The sequence below is a fragment of the Mastigoproctus giganteus genome, chromosome 4 (genome assembly GCF_048544385.1).
Source record: "Mastigoproctus giganteus isolate SK-2022 chromosome 4, ASM4854438v1, whole genome shotgun sequence".
Lineage (NCBI taxonomy): Eukaryota > Metazoa > Arthropoda > Arachnida > Uropygi > Thelyphonidae > Mastigoproctus > Mastigoproctus giganteus.
This window is the reverse complement of record NC_143578.1, coordinates 165,259,368-165,279,429: the sequence shown is the minus strand read 5'-3', so window position 1 is coordinate 165,279,429 and position 20,062 is coordinate 165,259,368. Positions and strand designations below refer to the sequence as shown.

The window sequence follows — 20,062 nt, the reverse complement described above, 5'->3', positions numbered from 1 at the left end:
AGTGTATGATAGTCACTCCTGTTGAAAATTGTATTGAAATGCTTATTAATTTTTCTCAATTTCTTTATAAATTTGTATGATTCGAACTTTAAATGATACTTGCAGTGGTTTCCTGTCAGTATCATTTCAGTCCTTCCCATCTCCGCATTTTCGGCACACTTTTGCATGCGACTGGATTACTGAAATAACGCCGATTCAAAAATTTATTTAATTATGTATCATTTAAAAATTTAAACCGTAAAAATTGCTATAGAAATAAAACAAAAATTACATTCATTTCAAAATTCATGCAATTTTTGCTTGCAATAGAGTGGTTTATCATATACACTCTATATATATATATTGTTTGGATAAATAATAAAATTGCTTTTACTAAGGAAATGCGAATGCAAAACGTTCAGAATTTTTTATTTAAATCATATATAAAATTGTTTTTATTAGTAAGATTAACTTGAACCTTTGGCAGGTATAAAGCCTCTTGGTGTACCCAGATGAGAACCTTATTGTGGAGATCGTTCCTAAGCATAAGAAGAGAACCCCTTTTGACAACTGTGCGACTCTCCCAGACTGTGGTGTGTATCTTTAATAAATTATTTGAGGTTGCTTAATTTAAACTTCGTGGCGAAAGATGATCAAAAATATTTGTACAATTGAATGATTATTCGAAATAAGTATACCATCATTCTAAGAAAGAGAGAGAGAGAGAGAGAGAGAGAGAGAGAGAGAGAGAGAGAGAGAGAATGACGAGTTGTTTTTCCTTTTATTTGGCTAAATTCCAGAAAGGCTGGATGTCTTGCCTGAGTATCAGGCAAAACATCCTGAGCTGATTCTATGTATTTATGATATGCTGTAAATATTAAAGCTTTTCGGAGAATACTGGACCTAGCTTTATGATGATGTAAGACTCCGGAAGCTAGTATTTTCTTCTGTAAAAAATCCTCTTATTTGACCTTATCAGTGATCTCTGAGTTATATCAAAATTAGTAACTACCTAACATCTTTCGTTTTTATATCATCATTGACAAACAAATTCTGTGTGCTGATGGAAGGAGGACGTTGCTAATAATTCCATTAGTTTACGTGTGGATATACTGGGTTTATATATACTTTGATGTCAGTCTACTGAAACTGAAAACTATCGATATCATAGTATCAAAAAAAAAAAAAAAACCCTTAGGAATGCAGTATTATTTTTTATTTCAAAATGAATATTAATTTCCTTTTATTCTTCGGTTGTTATATTAATATAGGATGTATGTATTTGTGTAGGGCGGCACCTGAAACATTATTTTATCTCCGCCTCGTTTCACTTTTAAGATACAGGATTCTGTAGAAATGACCAGAAATGAACTGGCTGTTTGGCTACCCGCAATCAGCAGGTTGGAAACACGCCACACCACCACGGGAAGGTAGACCAGGGGCTACCAGCCAGCGGCAGCAGAAGATAGGGACGCCAAGAGCCCAAACAAAGTTCGAGCCAAAGACTCTAGCCAAAATTTGTTAAAAAAAAAAAGTATCGTATACAACTATACAAAAATTAAATACTGTACACAAGATCAAGATTAACCTCAACGGATTGAGGTAAACAGATGATACTTTGAGGTTTCAAAGTAAACAGAGAAATCTCGTTAAATTTTAAAAATTAACATAAATATCAAAAATTAAAGGTTATATACAAGGATAATAATTATTATTAAGGATAATAATCACCAACAAAAAAAAATCTTAGACCAGTACCATTCAACCGACAAAACTTTACCCAAGCATTTTAGCCCAGAAGCAGGCACAAACCTTATAAAGAGCTTAGGTTAAATGTGACATCCAGTAAGTTCTGCAGTCATCAGTAGCAAAGTCACAGTCAGTTAACAGCCAGCTGAGCAATTTCAGGAGCACAGGAATTTTCATCGTTAAACTGAGTTGTAGTTGTAATTGTAGGACACTTGTAGAGTTGCAAAGAACACACACACACACACACACACACACACACACACACACACACACACACAGCACAGGTCCAAAATTGTGGAGCTTGTTGAGAAAATGGACGTCATTGCAGTGAAGGTGAAGAGTCTTGAGCTTAATTTGAAACATTCGCAGATGCGGTCATTGCAGAAAGAATTGCAAGCCTTTTATTGAAGGCTGCCTTAGCAAAATCCTGAAGGGCGCGGTAACTGACTGGTGGCATTTGATACAAAATTAGGTTCCAATCCTGATGAAAAGTTGGGAATTGCATTCTGCAGAATGCAATTCAGTGGGAATCTGACGTTTCAAGCGATAACATAAGCCTCTGAAAATTACTTAGAGATCGAGTGATAACGTACCAGCTAAAACCTGCAAAGCAGGTGTTGAAACTGTTCGACAAATCTTCAAAATACAAATTAACTTTGTACGCTGGATTGACATCAATTTTGATTGAAATTGTACAGTCCGCACCATATGGACTGTAAACAGAGTTATAGTAGAGAAACACAGAGTTATAGTAGTTTCTTAAAGATCTTCTAAGAAGATCCCACTCAGTTCTAGAAACTCTGACAAGAGCGCCGGTGAAATTTCTGATCTTAATTCGCAGATTGGATAAATGAGGGAGAAAATTTAACCTACTGTCAATAGTTATCCCCAAAAGTTTAATTTCCGTTACTAGAAGTATTTGTGTATTGTTTGTTCTAACTCTTGGTGGTCGACGAACGTCCAATTTAGAGCCAAGGATCATATTTTTGTTAACTTATTTTCAACTGTCCATTGTTGAAGATCAGATAAAACTTTCTCAGCAGATATTTCAATTGAAGATCTTGAATTGCCACTAACAAGGACTTCACGTTGTCAAAAGTTCGGGTAATCCAACCTTGCAAAACAAAGTTCCAGAAAAGTGGTCCCAAAATGGAGCCTTAAGGACACCCTCGAAAGACCTGATGCAAAAGTACTTAGATCTGACGGTGATAAATCTGTTAGAAAAATAGCTCTTAATTAGAAGATAAAGTTGCTGGGAACATTCGGCATGATGTAAACGTTCGAGGGCACTTTCCCACCAAAGGGAATCAAAAGCACCCTCGAAGTTAATAAAGATAGCAAGAATATACTTGAATCTGGAGTGTTCAACAGAAGAAATGAAGTCAACAAGGGCGTCCTCGCAGGACCTTCCAGGAGTGAATCCGTATTGATTAGGCGCAATTAGTCCCCGTTCCAGTAACAAGTTGTTTAATCGCATGGTAATTAAACGATCTAATAGTTTACCGAGGTTTCCAATAAGGCTACAGGCCGATAAGACCTCGGTTCCTAAGGGGCTTGTCTGGTTTCCTAATCGCTTGATAAGGGCAGTCTTCCACAGATCCAGGAAAGTTACAGCATCTAAACATTTATTGAAAAGTCGTAAAAGTATACTGGGTTTAACCTTGGCGAGACGCACAATAAAGGTACTCTCCAGCATGTCCATTCCTGGGCATTTCTTAACATTCACTTGCTTGACCGCTATGTCGAACTCGATGGCACTAAAAAGCTCAACTTAATTGAGGAAACACACAGAGTATTGGCAGAACGAATATTAGTGTGAAAATCAGAGCACACAATGTCCTGTAGAAAAAGATTATCTAGAATAATATTTACAGAATCCGTCCAGGTAGTGGTCTCCAAACCATTCTATGCGATCGATCCATACACTTCTTGTGTAAATAATTTATTTCTTACAATTTTATAAAGTAGCCCCCACGGGTCTGCATTACCAGAGTTGTGCACAAATTCTGTCCATGTTTCCTTCTTTCTGATAGCAATCGCCTTCACATACCGTTTCTTGAGACCAATGTAACAATTATAAAAGGTGCGAACATCAGCCTGAGACAAATGACGATTACGCTATGTGCGTCGAGAGTGGTGGACCTGTTTCCGAAGCGACGATAATTCTGACGACCACCAGAGCAAGTTCTGGAATTTACATGTTTTTTTCTTGATGATTTATCAGAATATTTTGAATCTGTGTCGCAGCTTCAGTCAGAGACATAGTGTCAAAATGAGAGTTAGTCAATTTGGAGACATCAGCATTTACAGAGTATTCAAATATTTCCTAATTGATATTATTAATTGAGAAGCGAACGAAATCGGGCACACAAATACGCGAAACTGAGGGACGAGAAGGTATGGAGACCGAGAAAGAAATTGCCCGATGATCACTAGTTGTCCAGTTAGGCTGTACAGTCCAATCGTTGATAGCTAGATTACAGAAGGAATTTGTAATTTATTAATATAGGATAAAAAAAAAAATCAAATTACTATATTAGAGTTACCCGTAAATGATTGCATTAACCCGTATTCGTGTCTGTAAATTGCGTGTGTTCTCTGGTCGATTTGCCTGTTTTGCTGGACGAAAAAACCTCAGTTTCTGAGGGAAAAAACCTTGCTATCTACGCCTGAGACCGACTAACTCAGCCACGGAGTGAAAAAAGCCCACTGAAGTTCCTCGCGTCATCGACGGGATTCGAACCCGGGCCTTTTCCAGCCGATGTGGGGAGGACGGTGACGATACCACTGTGCTACCCACGCAGACTTATTAATATAGGATACCCAAACGTAAATATACAATGTAGCTGAGAATTTTGTATTCCAAATAGGGAGGTGGGGAATCGTTTCTTTGCCTCCAAATATACCGTTGTGTAGAACAAATCGCACTTCTGATTTATATAACAAATGCCAACAATCAATGACATCACCCCAATGTCCCTGAAAGTACTGTTAACTAATTTATTTTGCGAACTGATTTTTTTTCTTGTCACTCTTTAACAAAGTATTTAATAATATTTTGCGATGTACTGCGAAGTATTTAATGCACTGAAGGATTATTTACCTATTTCGTTGTGCATAATAGATAAATTATTCTTCCTCTACCGTAAACATTAAATACTTTTTAATAATAACTTCTTTAACGTTAAATATATATACTGGCCAAAAAAGTACAAACCTCTGTATTAAGACAGTCACAGACAGAAGAAATGCAAATAAATGCGGGTATAAAGACTGCACAGGCTGTTTGACTGCAGTCATCTGAAGCCAGAATGAGGAAAGCACCTGACCTGTCATATTTTGAAAAGGTCTTATCTGCACGTTTAGCAGGGGTCACGATTCAAGAAACTAAAGACATAACTGGTTTCTCAAACGCATTCATCTCAAATTTTCGTATTTTTTAATGACTGGAAAGCAAGCGGTTCTTCCACATGTCAAAGGCGTAAATGTGGCAGAAAAACAGTACTTCAAGAGCGAAGCCGTCGTACACTAAGGAGGACTGTACGGAAAAATAGGACATTCACTATGCATCAAATTACAACTGAATTCAATCAAGCCCAGAACTGCGCTATTTCAACCCGTACCATGCGCAGGGAATTGAATAAATTGGGTATTGGTAGTCGCCTTCCTATTTGGAAGCCTCTTTTTCTGTTTTTCTCTTGCTTCAGATAAAAACTGAAAAGTACGCATGCAGTTAGTGCTGAGAACGTCCTGATTAGACATTGGAACAATGGAAAAAAGTCATGTGGTATACGAATCGCGATATATTTTGTTTTGCACTGATGGTAAGAGTGTAGCAAGAATGTGGCCAGAACCGCACGAAGTGATGGACATCGCTTGCTTCGTCAAGACAAACCAAGCATCTGGAGTTGGTACCATGGTATTGGGAATGTTTTGTTGGCATGAAATTGATTCGCTGATACTGGTCGAATGTCATTCAGGAAGTACCTGAATTTTGTCACACATCAGCTACACCCTGCAATGTTACACTTTTTATCCTGAAGGTGATAAATATAGATGCCACTTTATAGATGCCAATGCAACAGTGCATCGTGCCAGAATCGTTCAAGAATGGTTCGGAGAACATGACATGGATTCCCACCATCTTCCCTGGCCCCCACATTCACGAGATCTTAATCCTATTGAAAACGTGTGGACTTTGCTGGAGAGAGTTATTCCGCAACAAAGTTCTCTTCCTTCAACTTTGTCACCACTGCGCCATAATCCATGCTAGAAGAATGATTAAAATTTTACCAAACCCACTTAAACACCTTATACAATCCGCGCGGCGCAATTGCTGTTATACGAAAAAGGTCGTTTGATTAGATATTCAATAAAGGTTCGTATTTTTTTGGCTAGTGTGTGTTTGTGTGTACTTTGCAATGCATTTAAATGCTGTGGTTAACAGTTAAATTATCATAAATGTGATTGTCGGATTTTTATTTTGAAACAGATAGTGGCTTTCATATTGGCGGCTGTCTACTGGCAGCAAAATCTAACCCAGGAGGGCGTCATGAATCTGAATGGCTGTCTGTTTATTCTAATCAACAACATGTCTTTCCAGAATATGTTCGCTGTAATGAACGTAAGTACATTTGTCAACTTTCGATTGTTAATTAGGCACCACTCTGTTTTTGATTGTGTTAATAATGTTCTATAGAGATATTCCATTTCGTTAAAATATTCTTGCTGAAGTAATGCGTTAGACTTTCTTCCATTTAGTAACTAAACTAAAGAATAAAATATTGCGAAATACATTGAGTGATCACTGAATTATGACCACCTACCTAATACTTCGTAGGACCTCTTTTTTCCCTCAGTACAACAGCTATCCGACGTGGCATTCATTCAACAAGATGTCGGAGTCGTTCGGAAAGTATGGCCAACCAAGCTGTGTGTATGTAATGCGATCAGCAATGCAGGTATGGAGGTGATTGTTGTATCCACACGCCTGATATGTCCTTTCATAGTGTCCCACAAGTGCTCTATGGGATTGATATCGGCGGAGTTCGGAGGCCAATCGATATGTTGGAAGTCAGAACTGTGTTCCTCAGACCATTCCAGCACAACAAGTTCCCATTCGCTCGGCGCATTGTCATCTTGAAAGACACCATCGCCATTCGGGAAAAAGTGTAACGTAGCGGGGTGTACGTCAGTAAGCAGTTAACGATAGCGGAGACCACTGATATGTTGTTCCACATGTACCAAGGGTCCAAGATCCTGCCAGTGAAACATGCCCCATACCATATAACCGCTTCCACCGGCCTGCACTTTTGATACCATCTATGATGGATCAAGAGCCTCATGTTGTTAACACCAAATCCATATAGGATCATCCACGGTGTGGAGTAAATAACGTGGCTCATCCAACAAGCACACCTTCTTCCAATCTTCTAACTCTATTATTGCCGAACTAGTTCTCGTTGTGAGTGTTCATTGAAGGAAGTCATATTTTTATCGTCTACTCTTATAAAACAGTAGGTATATAACTGCTCTAACTCGACCGTGGCCAAATTAGTTGATCTTAGTATAAAGTTTTCTATTTTTTTTTTTAAACCGAGACCTGCCTGGTCAACGGTGGTAACCAAAGAGTCATTTCAGAACGCACAACTCGTTGGACCTTGTCACGGATGGGGTATCGCAGCCGAAGACCGATATGAGTTCCTCCTGTCAGCAAAATTCAAGAAAGGAACGTTACAGTGCGCTACGGAACATGGAAGATTGAAAAAATAAAAATATTGCCTGTTCTGAAGAATCACAGTTCCTGCTGTTTCACCTGACTGGTGAACCAGAAGATAATCAAAACAGTTTTAGTCCCTAGATCAATCTTGTAAGATGTTAACAATGCAGGCTGCTGTTAGCGGTGGAATGGTGTGTAGAGTATTTTCATTGTGCACATTGGGCTCTTTTATATCAGTGGAGCGACATTTGGGCGCCACAGGTTATCTGAAAATTGTTCCTAAAAGGCATATCTCTTCTGCGAAAGGGTACTTCCAACAGGGCAATGTACCTAACCACTTCACAAAGCGAGAATTGTGCAGAACTGGTTCCAGGAACATGAAAGAGAATTCAGCTTACACTTAGTGGACAGAAATCATGAGATACATACCTAGTAATGGGTAGCCCCACCTTTCACCCGGATAAGGGCGAGGCATGGAGTCCACTAGTTCACGAAAGCGTTCCACAGGTATATTTCTATCCATGTTTGCTGCACCGCTGCCCATAATTCCGTCGCATTCCTGGGTGGAGGATCCAAAGCTCGAACGGATCTTTCCCCAGCATCCCAAAGATACTCCACATGGTTCATATCTGGTGAGTAGAGAGGCCATTCCATGGTGTTAGAATCTGCAGAATGCTCTTCGAACCATGTTCTAGTCACCACGGCTCTGTGGGGAGGTGCACTGTCCTGCGGGAAGAGTCCATTGCTCTGTAGGTGCTCGATGACGATGAAGGGATGCAGATGGTCTGTAAGGACGGACACATAATTTAGAGATGCATCTAGATGTATCAGTGGTTCCAACGTGTGCCAATTGAACATTACCGACCGTCCACCTGCCTGAACAGTCCCTTGTTGACACGACGAATACATAACTTCGTGCGGTTTCCGCTAGATACGCACCCTCTCGTCCGCTCGAAATAAGTGGAAACGGGACTCATTAGACCAGAAGACCCGTCTCCAATCATTCACGCTCCAGTACCGATGTCCTTTCGCCCAATTGAAGCGTTGAGTCCTGTGTGGTGGTGTTAGCAATGGGACGCTGGTGGGTCGCTGACTCCCATAACCTTTTGTGGCTAATGATCTCCTGATGGTCTTGGTGGAGACGTTTCTGGCACCTCCGTCGTTGAAGTCGGCGGTGATTTGTGCCACTGTCGTTCCCCGATTGGCTGAAACGAGGGAGACAGACATAAACGGCCACGTTCATCCACCACCTTCCTATGCCCATAACTCTGTCCACGATGAGATGTTATTCTCGAAATGGCATAGTCCCTATACACTATTCATACTGTCGAACGGGGATGGTGCAATTTCTGTACCACCTTCGCGATAGAGTAACCGATGCGTCGGGCACCCACCATCATCCCTACTCTTTTAAAGTCGGTTAACTCACGATGTTTATCCATACTGACATCGAATTACCGTGTACATGAATGCAGTGTACCTATATACCGGGTGGTTATAAAATAAGTTTGCCTGTTCAGAAGACCCTAGTGTCAAAACAGTTAAAGTCAGCGCTTTATTTTTTTTTTTTATTTATTAACACACAACTGTATATACATTCTCAAGTTATCTTAATCAATTTACATACAATATTAATCAATTTATATACAATATTTATATACAGATTTATATACATGCTCTTATATATACTGTAGTCTTTCTGTACATTGATTGTGTGTGTCCTGATATGAAGGGTGGCTCCTAGACACAAGCCCATCTCCACCTTTTACTCCTGAGAAAGCTCAGAACGTCTGCAAGACAGGCCTGAAAAAAAGAGCATTATGTCAGGCCATTTCGCCACCAGGGATTAACTAACACCTGGATCCACCATTCTCTATGTGTGCTGTAATGCACAAATCCTGCACCTACCGGAAGTAGTGCTATACTGGTAGGTGCCAGCAATCCCGCCCCCAAGGCTGCCCAACTTGGAGGCCAGCGAAAAAAAAAATAAAAAATAAAAAAAAAAAATAAATAAAATAAAATAAAAAATAAAAATAAAAATTTTCCAACTAAGAACAATGTACACTTGTTGAAAAAAAAAGCAACATTATACGATTATTTACATGCAAATAGCAAATACATACACTTACATTAACTTAACACTTAGAAACATTAACATTAACATTATCTCCACTTTAGAGTCCATCCACAAATGCAAGCCTGAATTGGGTGTCCAGGAGCAGAAGATCATCTCGCTGTAGACAAGAAACATCCTATAAAGATGACATTACACGAAGTGTTCTGTCGTCAAATGTGCAGCACTTCCCTTAATTGGTATCCTGCAATAGATTTCTTAGCTCCTGTCTTCTTTTAAAAACTTTGGCCGAGAATTCCTGAAACAAAGCAAAGATGTCCCACCTCTGAACCAAGAGAGGTAAATTATTCTCCGTGAGGTTTGGCAACCTATTTAGTAATTCCTGCCTGTCTGAAGTATACAGTCCGCATTCAAGGATGACATGTCTCCAAGATTCCACCTCACCGCACGAACAGTAGGGGTCAGGTTCTAATCCTCTTTCAAATAGTTTGGCCCTTAAGCCATGTCCAGTGATTAAGTAACTCGTTGTCATGGTGGGAGCAAACCAAGACGACACCCTCCTGTCCATTGCAAAGCTTACGGCTGGAATGAAGCCTCTTGTAATGGTTCCATACTCACTCAAATCCCAACGTTGCTGCCAGCAATTCACAAGCTCGCCCCAAATTCTACGTTTTTCCTCCTTTATGTTGTTATTTGGATTAGAGGTGATATTCAATATTTCTAACGCCCTTCCCTTCTTTAAGTTATATACAATACCTCGGAAAATAATGTGTAAATCCAAGGGGATGGTACCTGCAATAACCTGTAAGGCATTTGTCGACACTGTCCTTGGAGCGCGTATAACTGTAAGCAACATTGTACGTTGCAGGGACAGAAGCTTGGCTTTAGTTGTAAACTTGGTAGCAGCCGCAAACCAAATACCAGCACCATAGTCTACAATGGGAAGAAATATCGTCTTGTAGTACAATACCAGAGTTTTTTTGGATAAACCCCATTCCTTGCGGGAAATTCTAACAACTGCAGCTACGAACTTTTTGATTTTTTCATTGATTTTAGTGACATGTACATGAAACCTGAGACGATCATCTAAAGTTAAACCCAGATATTTGGTGTTCTGTACATATGGAATTTGAGTACCATATAGGGTTACCTTTGGCGGCCTTCCATAATCGAAGTGGTGTTTAAACACCATGAAATTGGTCTTGGTGACAGAAATCTTTAGTTTATTCAAACCCGCCCATGCCACTAAATTATTCAAAACTGACTGAATTTTTTGTTCGAGAATTTGTCTTGATCCTCCCTGCACCGCCACCACCAAGTCATCTGCATATGCAACTTTGATGAACTCATCGCTATCCTTCGTGAGCCACTGGTCTAGCACTGCATTCCAAAAGAGAGGTCCCAAGACTGAACCTTGAGGGCATCCTCTTGAAACGGTAGTCGTGTATGATAAATGCTTTGCACATACTCTAATTTGTCGATCCTTAAAGTAAGATCTGAGGACTCTGAACAGGTAGTCATCACACTTTGCCAGTTGCAGTGACCTGAGAGCACTCTCCCACCAAAGGGAATCGAAAGCGCCCTCAAAGTCAATAAAAACAGCAAGAACATATTTGCTGTTTGCCTCCTGAATGTAAGTCAGCAGGGTTGAGATTGCGTCCTCAGTGGAACGTCCTTTTTTGAATCCAAACTGGCAATCAGAGGAGAGATTATGTTCTGTAAATAATTTAAAAATCCTTGGGGCAATCATCCTTTCAAATAATTTGCCAAGATTTGCCAATAAAGAGATTGGCCTGTATGCTCTGGGGTTTGTTTTTGGCTTTCCCGGTTTATGCAAGATTTTTAAGAGCGCAAGCTTCCATTCGAGAGGGAAAAGCCCTTCTAGCAGGCATTTATTAAATAAGTTTAATAAAATCTCAGGGAAGAATTCATAAAATTTTCCAATTACTTGATTCTCAATGAGGTCAATGCCAGGACATTTTTTATGGTTCAATTTAGCTACTGCAGCACTTAGCTCAAGCATATTAAAAATGGCAGTTTCGGTTGTCCCCTTATATTCACGATTAATGCGTCTAATTTCCGCTTGATCAGGGCTGTCCATAAACGGCAAATCTTCCGGAAATAGGCTACTCACTATCCCTTCGACTGTAGATTCCCAGTCCGAAGTTTCTTGATTCTCTCTAATTATCGTGTTGTAAATTTCACCACACAAAAGTTTATTTCTTGAAAGCTTATAGATTATACCCCAAGGGTCAGCATTTCCTGTTTCCTTCACCAGACGTTGCCAACAATTTTGCCTGCTATCAGCAATTGCTTTATGGTACCTCTTCCTCAAGTCTCTGTAATCATTTTTCAAAGCCTGAGTGTCTGCGTCCGATAGATGCCTATTCCTTTGGTATGCTTTTCGTGCTTGTTGAGTTTGTTGTCTCAATTCAGCTAGTGTCGAAGACCACCATGGGACAGAAGTTCTTCCTGTCTGTTTTCTTTTCGTCGAGTAGGCCATCGCTTGATATAAATGATATTGAACCAGAAAAACATATTCTTTTGCTATTAAGGTGTTAATGATTACTTTGTTATCTCCATTAAAAATTGTATTCAGATATTCACGAAACTTGGTCCAGTTCACCCTGTCCATCCGAAAACGCCTTAAATCCCTTATTGTTATATTCACTTGCCTATCCTCCAGTAAAATCGAGAAGGTGATTGCTCGATGGTCACTATTAATTAGATACGGATTGACGTCCCAATTTTGCACCCTATCCACCAGATTAATGGAGGTTAAAGTAGCATCTATATTAGATTCACCATTTGTCGTCGAGAATGTATATGGTTTATTTGGCAAGTTCTTTACACAGAGATTATGATCCAAGATCAGATCAACCAACTGCTCGCCTCGAGCATCAGAAAAGCCGCTGTTCCAAAGTGTAGACTTAGCGTTGAAATCTGCTGTAATTAGTAAGTTTTTAGCTGAAAATCTGCTACATACCCTGTCAAGTCTGTGTAAAGCTGGCTGAATATCCTCTGAAGGAGGAAAATACTGGGAAACCAGATAAAACGACTGGTCCCTGGAGGAAACCAGGATACAAACTGTGGTAGCAGAACATTCACTTGAGATAGTTGTTATTACTAGTTCACTGTTAAAGATAATTATGGCGGCCTTGGGTCGATCGTCACTTGAGGCAATAATCCTTGCCGAAATTGGATATCCTATAACTTTATACGCTGAACCCCCTACCTGAGAAGAGTAATACGGTTCTTGCAAGCATACAATATCAAACCCCAGATCATCAGCAGCTTTCCTAATCTCGTCCGCCGCTGCACGAGATCTTTGCCCATTAATCTGAAGAATTTTTATTTCGCCGTATTGCAGGTTAACACTTGTTGAATCAATTACCGTTGTATTATTCATGTCTGGTTCTTCGGTCTGTCAATTCAACAGCTTTAAGATACTCGGGGCATTTATTATCCCTGACCGAGTGATTACAATCCCTACCTCTACGTTTACAATTAACACACTGTGGTGGTTCCTCCTTGTGAATACAGTCAGAAAAAACATGGCCTCCACCCCCGCAGTGGCCACAAGATACAGCTTTATGGGAACAGAACTGCGCACTGTGACCATATCCTAGACATCTGAAGCATTTGCTTACAAGTGTAAACTTACGAAATCTATGTGACGTGAAACCTAGATAAATTTTGTCACTCTGAATCACGTGTCCCATAAGGCGTGGGCTGAAACCAATAACCCAATTGGTCACTCTGGTTCCGGTGCCAGAGTTAAATCTGAATGTAATCTCATTCTTAACTTCCTCCTGGCTAAAACCAAAGTCTTTTAAATTTTTATTAATTAAATCCTCCAATATATCCTCCTTAGAATATACCTTCGGGACACCGTAGATCAAAATTGTAGGATCGGACAATCTGGGTTTTTCTATTGATAATCCTGCTTTTTTTAATGCAGAAGCACTTGAGATCTTCTTGGCATCATCAGGATTTGTTGTCTCTAACAACACACCTTTATTTCTCAAAAGACGTACACCCTTGATTTTCATGTCCTTGTGATCTTTTTTAATCACTTCAGTAACTGCCTTCCTGATATCCTGGCTAGACGCCAGGGAAGATTCTGCTGAGGGCCTAAGTATTAGTATGTTTTCGGAATCAGAGATCCCACTTCCGGAATCCATCCTATCTTCACCAGCAATTGGTCTGCCCGAAAAAGCTGCCACCTCCACTGAAGACGTTAGCAGAGGAATCTCTGTTATTTCAGGAGTCTGTCTATTTCGCTTTGTCCCACCACGAACAACTTCCGTAAAAGTCTTATGAGGATGTAGATCACTTTGGATCTGTATCATCTTGTCCAAAAGACCTGCTCTGATTTCCAATTCAGATGCTTTGGTCTTAAGTCGTTCATTGTCAATTAAGATTGCGGTGGTAACTGCCTCTAGATCCGCCCATAGACTATGAATGCGGTTAGAGGCAGACTTAGTTATCTTGCTAGAATCCTTTGATAGAAACTCTCCCAGAGCTTTCCTGATTTTGGCAACCGTCGCATACACAATTGAAGCATTCAAAGACCCACCCAGGTCCAATCCCTCTGTTAGAGAAAGATCTTCAGAAGATTCTGTTGGAATCGAGTTACTATCAACAATGACCATCGGCGGCTCAGGAGCCAACGAAACAGAGGGACTCTCCACCACAATGTTTTTATCTCCTCGAGCTTGAGTAATTCTAGGAGTTTTGGGAGTTTTCTTCCCCCTGCATCCCTTTTTTTTCTTAGATGAATCCGTAGACTCTGATCCAGAAGAATTCTCAATGTCAATATCTTGTGTCAGTATCCTAACTTGGTCATGGTCCAAGTCAGTATCCATGTCAGATAAGTGTAGGCAAAAAACAAAAAAAAAAAAAAAAAAAAACCACACGACTATTGTCTATCCTCTTGTTCTAAACTCGTCTTCTCAATCCTAATAGGATACTCATCAGTACCCTAAAGACAGAGTTATATCAATATGTCTATGTTCAATATGTATTTCACTTATCCAGCTGGATGGAAAGTGGAAGGGAAGTTCTGAAATCTTCGAAAAGCAGTGTCTAGATCTCAGTCCCTAATAGCCTGAGGGCGCCAGTAAAATTCTTGAAATTAAGTATTTTTATAAGATCCTCACCTACCAATAACGGGGTCCCAAGGACCAATAGATGAGGAGAAATATCAACTTTAAGATTGAGAAATGATAGCCCAAACAAGCCCACAATGTTATCCAGCAGAAGGCTTAAGTAAACTAATGAACAAACGATATTAAGTCAAAATACTGCGATGGCGCTAGTAAATGTTTTCCGTCTCCATGACTAATTTCAAAAAATGGAATATTTCAAGTCGCCATTATCATCCATACAAAGTCTATGAGATAATGGTATCTCTATGGGAGATTTCAGTGATATATGTATAAGCACTATGCAATGCAATGTACGACTATGAAATCAATTACTCAGTTTGTAATATAATCTCATGCAAATAATTCCACAACCCCACGGTCCCAACAACCAAAAAATCACCTATGAACTCACCACAACTTTAACTTCTAGGAAAACATATTTACACATAAGGGGGTTGTCAATGAACGCATTAAATATCTCAAAAAGCAGGAGCACATTCAGAACACATGAGCCACACTGGACGATACAGCGCTGTGAAAATCAGTGGGTATGTCATTTAGGGTATGGGGAAGCGATTTGTAGAAGAAAAAAAATAAATAAAAAGTAGTTCGGATTTCCGCCACCAGGGGGGAACGGCGCTGCACATATGTAAAAGTTGTCATTTACGTCAAGACACGCTTCTTACGCAAATGACATCCTGTTAGATAAAAGCAGAAAGGCCAACTCCACTGTCAATAACCATTATGGCTGTTACAAAAAAAAAAGGAACGTCTCTTTTAGTAAATCTGTTCTACCAGAATAATTGTTACGCTAATGCAGCACTACGCGAATATCGGAAACTTAAAGGTTTGCGTAAAGGCCCTTTGACGTCAGTGGGGCTTAAAAAACTAATAAAGAAATTTGACGCACCGGGCGGGGAGTTAGGTGTAATTCCAGGCATTGAACGACCACGTATTGGAACGGACGTAGTGGATAAAATGGTGGTTGCAATGGTCAGAATGCGAAACACTACCAGTCAGTAGTGCCTGCCAGAGGTGTGTCAAGAGACTTGAACATTCCTTGGTCTACTGTACGTAAAGGGGTTTGAATAATTTTACGCTGGTTCCCGTATAAGTTTCATGTAGTGCAAGAACTAAAGTCTTCTGATCAGCAACAACGAATAGACTTTGCTCTTCGATTTCTGGCCCGCATGAAACTTGACGATACATGTGCTTGAATGATCTTGTAGTCGGATGAGGCATATTTTGCTCTTCATGGGGCTGTAAATGCACAAAACTGCCGAATGTGGGGAACTTCTCGTCCATCTGCTGTGCATGAAAGACCACTACAAAGTCCATACATTACAGTATGGTGTGGATTCACAGCAGAGTTTATAATCAGACCATTTTTCTTTGAAGAATGTATACCTCATGGCCCCGTAAGGCATGGTACTGCGCTCTTCTAAGAGATCACATTATTCCCACTCTGCAGGAAAGGCAATGCTTGGAGACAGCAATGTTCGTGTAAGATATCCTTCGCACATTGGTCGATAAGTGAAGGAAATGCTCCCTTCAGCATTCGGAAATGATCGCATTATTTCTAGAGACTTTCCGCGGTTCTGGCCAGCCCGATCAGGAGATCTCAATCCTTGTGATTTCGGGCTCTGGGAATACCTGAAAGACAGAGTTTACCGTGGTGGCATACGGATGCTTGTCGATTTGAAAGCAAGCATTAAACAGCGTGTAGCCAACGTCCCCAAGGAGATGCTACGCGAAACTGTGTCGCACGCAGTTCTCCATTTTCAGAATGTCATCTCAAGTGACGGAAAGCACATTGAACAATATCTGTAGATTTCTAAAGTTTTAATATTAAAATCTAATCCTAAGTTAGATATTCCATCTCATGTTTACAGTGCCAATTTCTCCTCTGGTGGCGGAAATCCTAAATGAGGCCTGACGTAGCCGAGTGGTCAGGAGCGGGAGTACATAGCACGCGTTCCTGGAGTAGACCGGGGTTCAAGCCCGTGACTACTAAATACAATAAATATTTGTATTGACGATTTATTGTAAACTCTACTGACTTGGTTGTCGTGCCGGAGTATAAACAGAAAATTTAAATGACAAATCCACCGATTTTCACAGCGCTAACTCTAACCGTTTTGACACTAGGGTCTCCTGAATAGGGAAACTTATTTTATAACCACCTGGTATATACCAGGTGGTTATAACGGACAGTGACAGTGTTGCGTTGCCCAGGAACCAGGTATCCCACGAATTCTGTCCTTTCAGTGTACAATGGTGGCAGCATCCTTGTGGCATGTTTTCCACACCTCGTTGAATCAAAACCAAGATGAATCCAGGCGCTGATCTGAGGGATCTATTTTCAATGAGGTAGATGTATCTAATCAAGTGGATCAATTAAGTATATAAATTACACTGTATGAATTAAATATATAAATTACACTGTATGAATTAAATATATAAATTACAGTTTATTTTCGTGTTGATATTAATTGTTTATGTTGATAATTGATATTGGTGCTGAGATGTTATTTATTGTTGGATTGCAGGCGTTTTGTTTAGAAATACCAATTTTTTTGAGAGAGCATTTTAACGGAATGTATCGGACGGACACATACTTCTTGTCTAAAACAATGGCGGAGGTGAGTAAAAAAATATTCTTTATAACCATTACGTTTTATAAGGATTGTTAGCATGTCCTAAATAACATTAAAATTATCCATCCATGATTACCTTTAGAAAGTTTCACCTTCATAATTCTCCTTTTATTCGTGATCATATGTTATTGAACATATTTTAATATGGAACTCAAAACTAAACTGATTTATTAATGATATTAAAAAAAATCAAGAAGCTTGATTAAAAGGCATCAGGTTTTTGGGTCTCATCATTTATAACGTTGGAATATCATTAAATTGGCTTTTCAATCTTGCGTACCAAAGCTTTATAGGAACTGTGGCATCATTGAGTATGCAGATTCAGCCTACATGACCTGAATGTAAGATCCGCAGTATAGATTCTGTAAGTTTAATAAACTGAAACTGAATGAATCTTATGGCAGTGTATCTTCTGTATAAGCCCATTAAAAATGCTTTTGTTTTCACTCCGGCACGACCACTAGGTCAGTGGAGTTTACAATAAATCAATTATTTGTAAAAGAATAAGAAAAAGTTTACCTCAATATGATACGTAGAATACTTCCGTGTGCTACTCTCCAGAAATGAAAACGAAAACAATTAAAAATTTGAAAATCTTACATTACAGTAAGAAATAATTAAAAATCAATCGAACACAATTAAAACCCAATTTAACGCAATTAAAAATTAAGTAAAAAATTAATTTAACGAAAAAATTGCAAAACGATTTTCCTTTCTGAAGCTGACAACGCTTTTCGACCGTATGTCGCGATCACAGGAAAGAAAATTACCGAATAGGGGTGAGCATGAAACTTAAATAGGGATTATTTGTCTTCGCGCATGCGCGTAAAAGACCACGAATCGGAGATTAGATATGGCCGGCAAACATTAACAGAATTGTCATGTAATTTAATTTCGACGGTTTCTGCAATTAATAGTCTCGTATAATTATGTTGGACACTAAGTATTTTGGCCTCGTTAAATAAAAAAGTATGTTTTTCATTAACGTCATGAAAGGCTAATTTCTGGCTAATAACAGGCTGCTGAACGAGAAAAACGAACTGAGGCCGCGTGTTGATTAACACGAAAATTCAGAGGAAACCGCGTAGAACCTTGGTAAGACGAGTCGCAATCACCGCAAAAAATGTTGAATACCAGGTCATTTATTTGTGTTTGCTAACGAGAGGAAAGGACTGAGTGATTGTTCAGTATAGTGTGTAATTTCTGTATTGGCCTGGCTACAATTTTAAATTTGGTATCTTTAAAGAATCTCTTAAGTTGTTTATACCACTGTTCACCCTATGGGACAAAAATAAAGTATTTTTTGATATTACTGTTGTTGGTTGTTGTAGTTTTTTGTATTCTAACCTTAGCTTGTACCCTAATTCTGTCTATTATAGCAAGTGGGTAACCCCTGTTTAAGAATCTGCTGGTTAATATTTGTATTTCTGGGCCCAAAGCAGATTCCGTCGTTGATTCCGCAGTAGCTACTACACTCGCGCTCCTGACCTCTCGGCTACGTCAGGCCTATATATCTGTGCTTTAAAAATAAGTAAAATATTGTTAACTGCCTATTACAGGATGTTTCATACGTTAAAAACAAAATTGAATTCAGTTCATCAGATATTACATCCTCAATTAACATTATTTTATCTAGAAATTTTTTCACATTTACAATCATTGTACTCGTATAATTGACTGTAAGCATTAGAATACATTAGTTGAAATCTGCGTTCAAAGTTTTTTTTTTATTTTCAATGCAGATTCCAATATAACTAAGTCTGGGAAAAAGCCTCAAGCTATGTACAGTTATCGTACGTGTTGAACATAGCCTCTTTCTGTACATAGCTATGAGCAAAGTAGATATGCTACTTAGTGCATCGATTTCATATTGTGGAAGTTCACGAGTTGCCTAAGTATAGCACTACTTTAAATAAAATGCACTGCTCCAATTGAGAAGTATACTGCTAGTTATTTAAAGTAAGTCACTACCCAGACTCTGGTTTCGATCCTATGAATAGTGACACATACACTTTAAACGAAGCAGTGCTTTTTATTTAGAGTAGTGCAATACAAAGGAAATTCATGGAGAAGTGCTTTCACAATATGAATCGATGCACTAAGAAGCAAACTCAGTTTGCTCAAAGATAACTACAGAAAGAGGCTACAAGGATTTTATGTAGATTTCAACTTAATACCATTCTCCCTATCCTGGAAAATGTATATAAGTCGAAATCTCACCTCTAATCGTTCAATCTACCACACCATGAGTTTCAGCTCACTAGGTTCACGAGCCCTTGGAAGCCCATTCCAAAGAAAATGAAATCTGGGACATGGCTATCGAACCAGATTTCCTTACATTCCATTTCTACTCCTTATGAGTAGAAACGGAATCCTACTGAAACGTCTGCCATGTAATATGCAATATCCGACTTAGACAGTCTGGAGCTCTGGTTCATATACATATTAAAAGCTAATAAACTTTTACTCTTTACAGTAATTGCGTTGGTCGGGGGCCATGACCTTGGGACCCTGAAGCAACTGTGCTTCTGCAGTGGTGCATGCTGTTTTGGCTTGATTAAGAAACTTCACAATATCTTCACTGGAAGTTTTTTTCTCCACGGAAATTCATCTAAGGACCTTCTGCTGTGAAGAGGATCTTTCTCTGTCTGTTTTTCGCGTACCACTTTACTAAGAGTTTTGATTGAATCTCTTGGTTTCAATAGTTTTTTTATGTAAATTACGACTGAGAAAG

At 39.3% G+C, this 20,062-nt stretch overlaps 1 protein-coding gene across 1 annotated transcript in view; it reads left to right on the top strand.

Moving 5' to 3' along the window:
- LOC150087168 (protein white-like) overlaps positions 1-20,062 on the top strand; it is a 138,154-nt gene that overhangs the window by 59,250 nt on the left and 58,842 nt on the right. Inside the window, exons 9-11 of the mRNA XM_090372389.1 lie at positions 467-572; positions 6,221-6,352; positions 17,221-17,313. Of these exons, the coding sequence (XP_090228515.1) occupies positions 467-572; positions 6,221-6,352; positions 17,221-17,313 (331 nt within the window). The remainder of the gene's footprint in view (positions 1-466; positions 573-6,220; positions 6,353-17,220; positions 17,314-20,062) is intronic.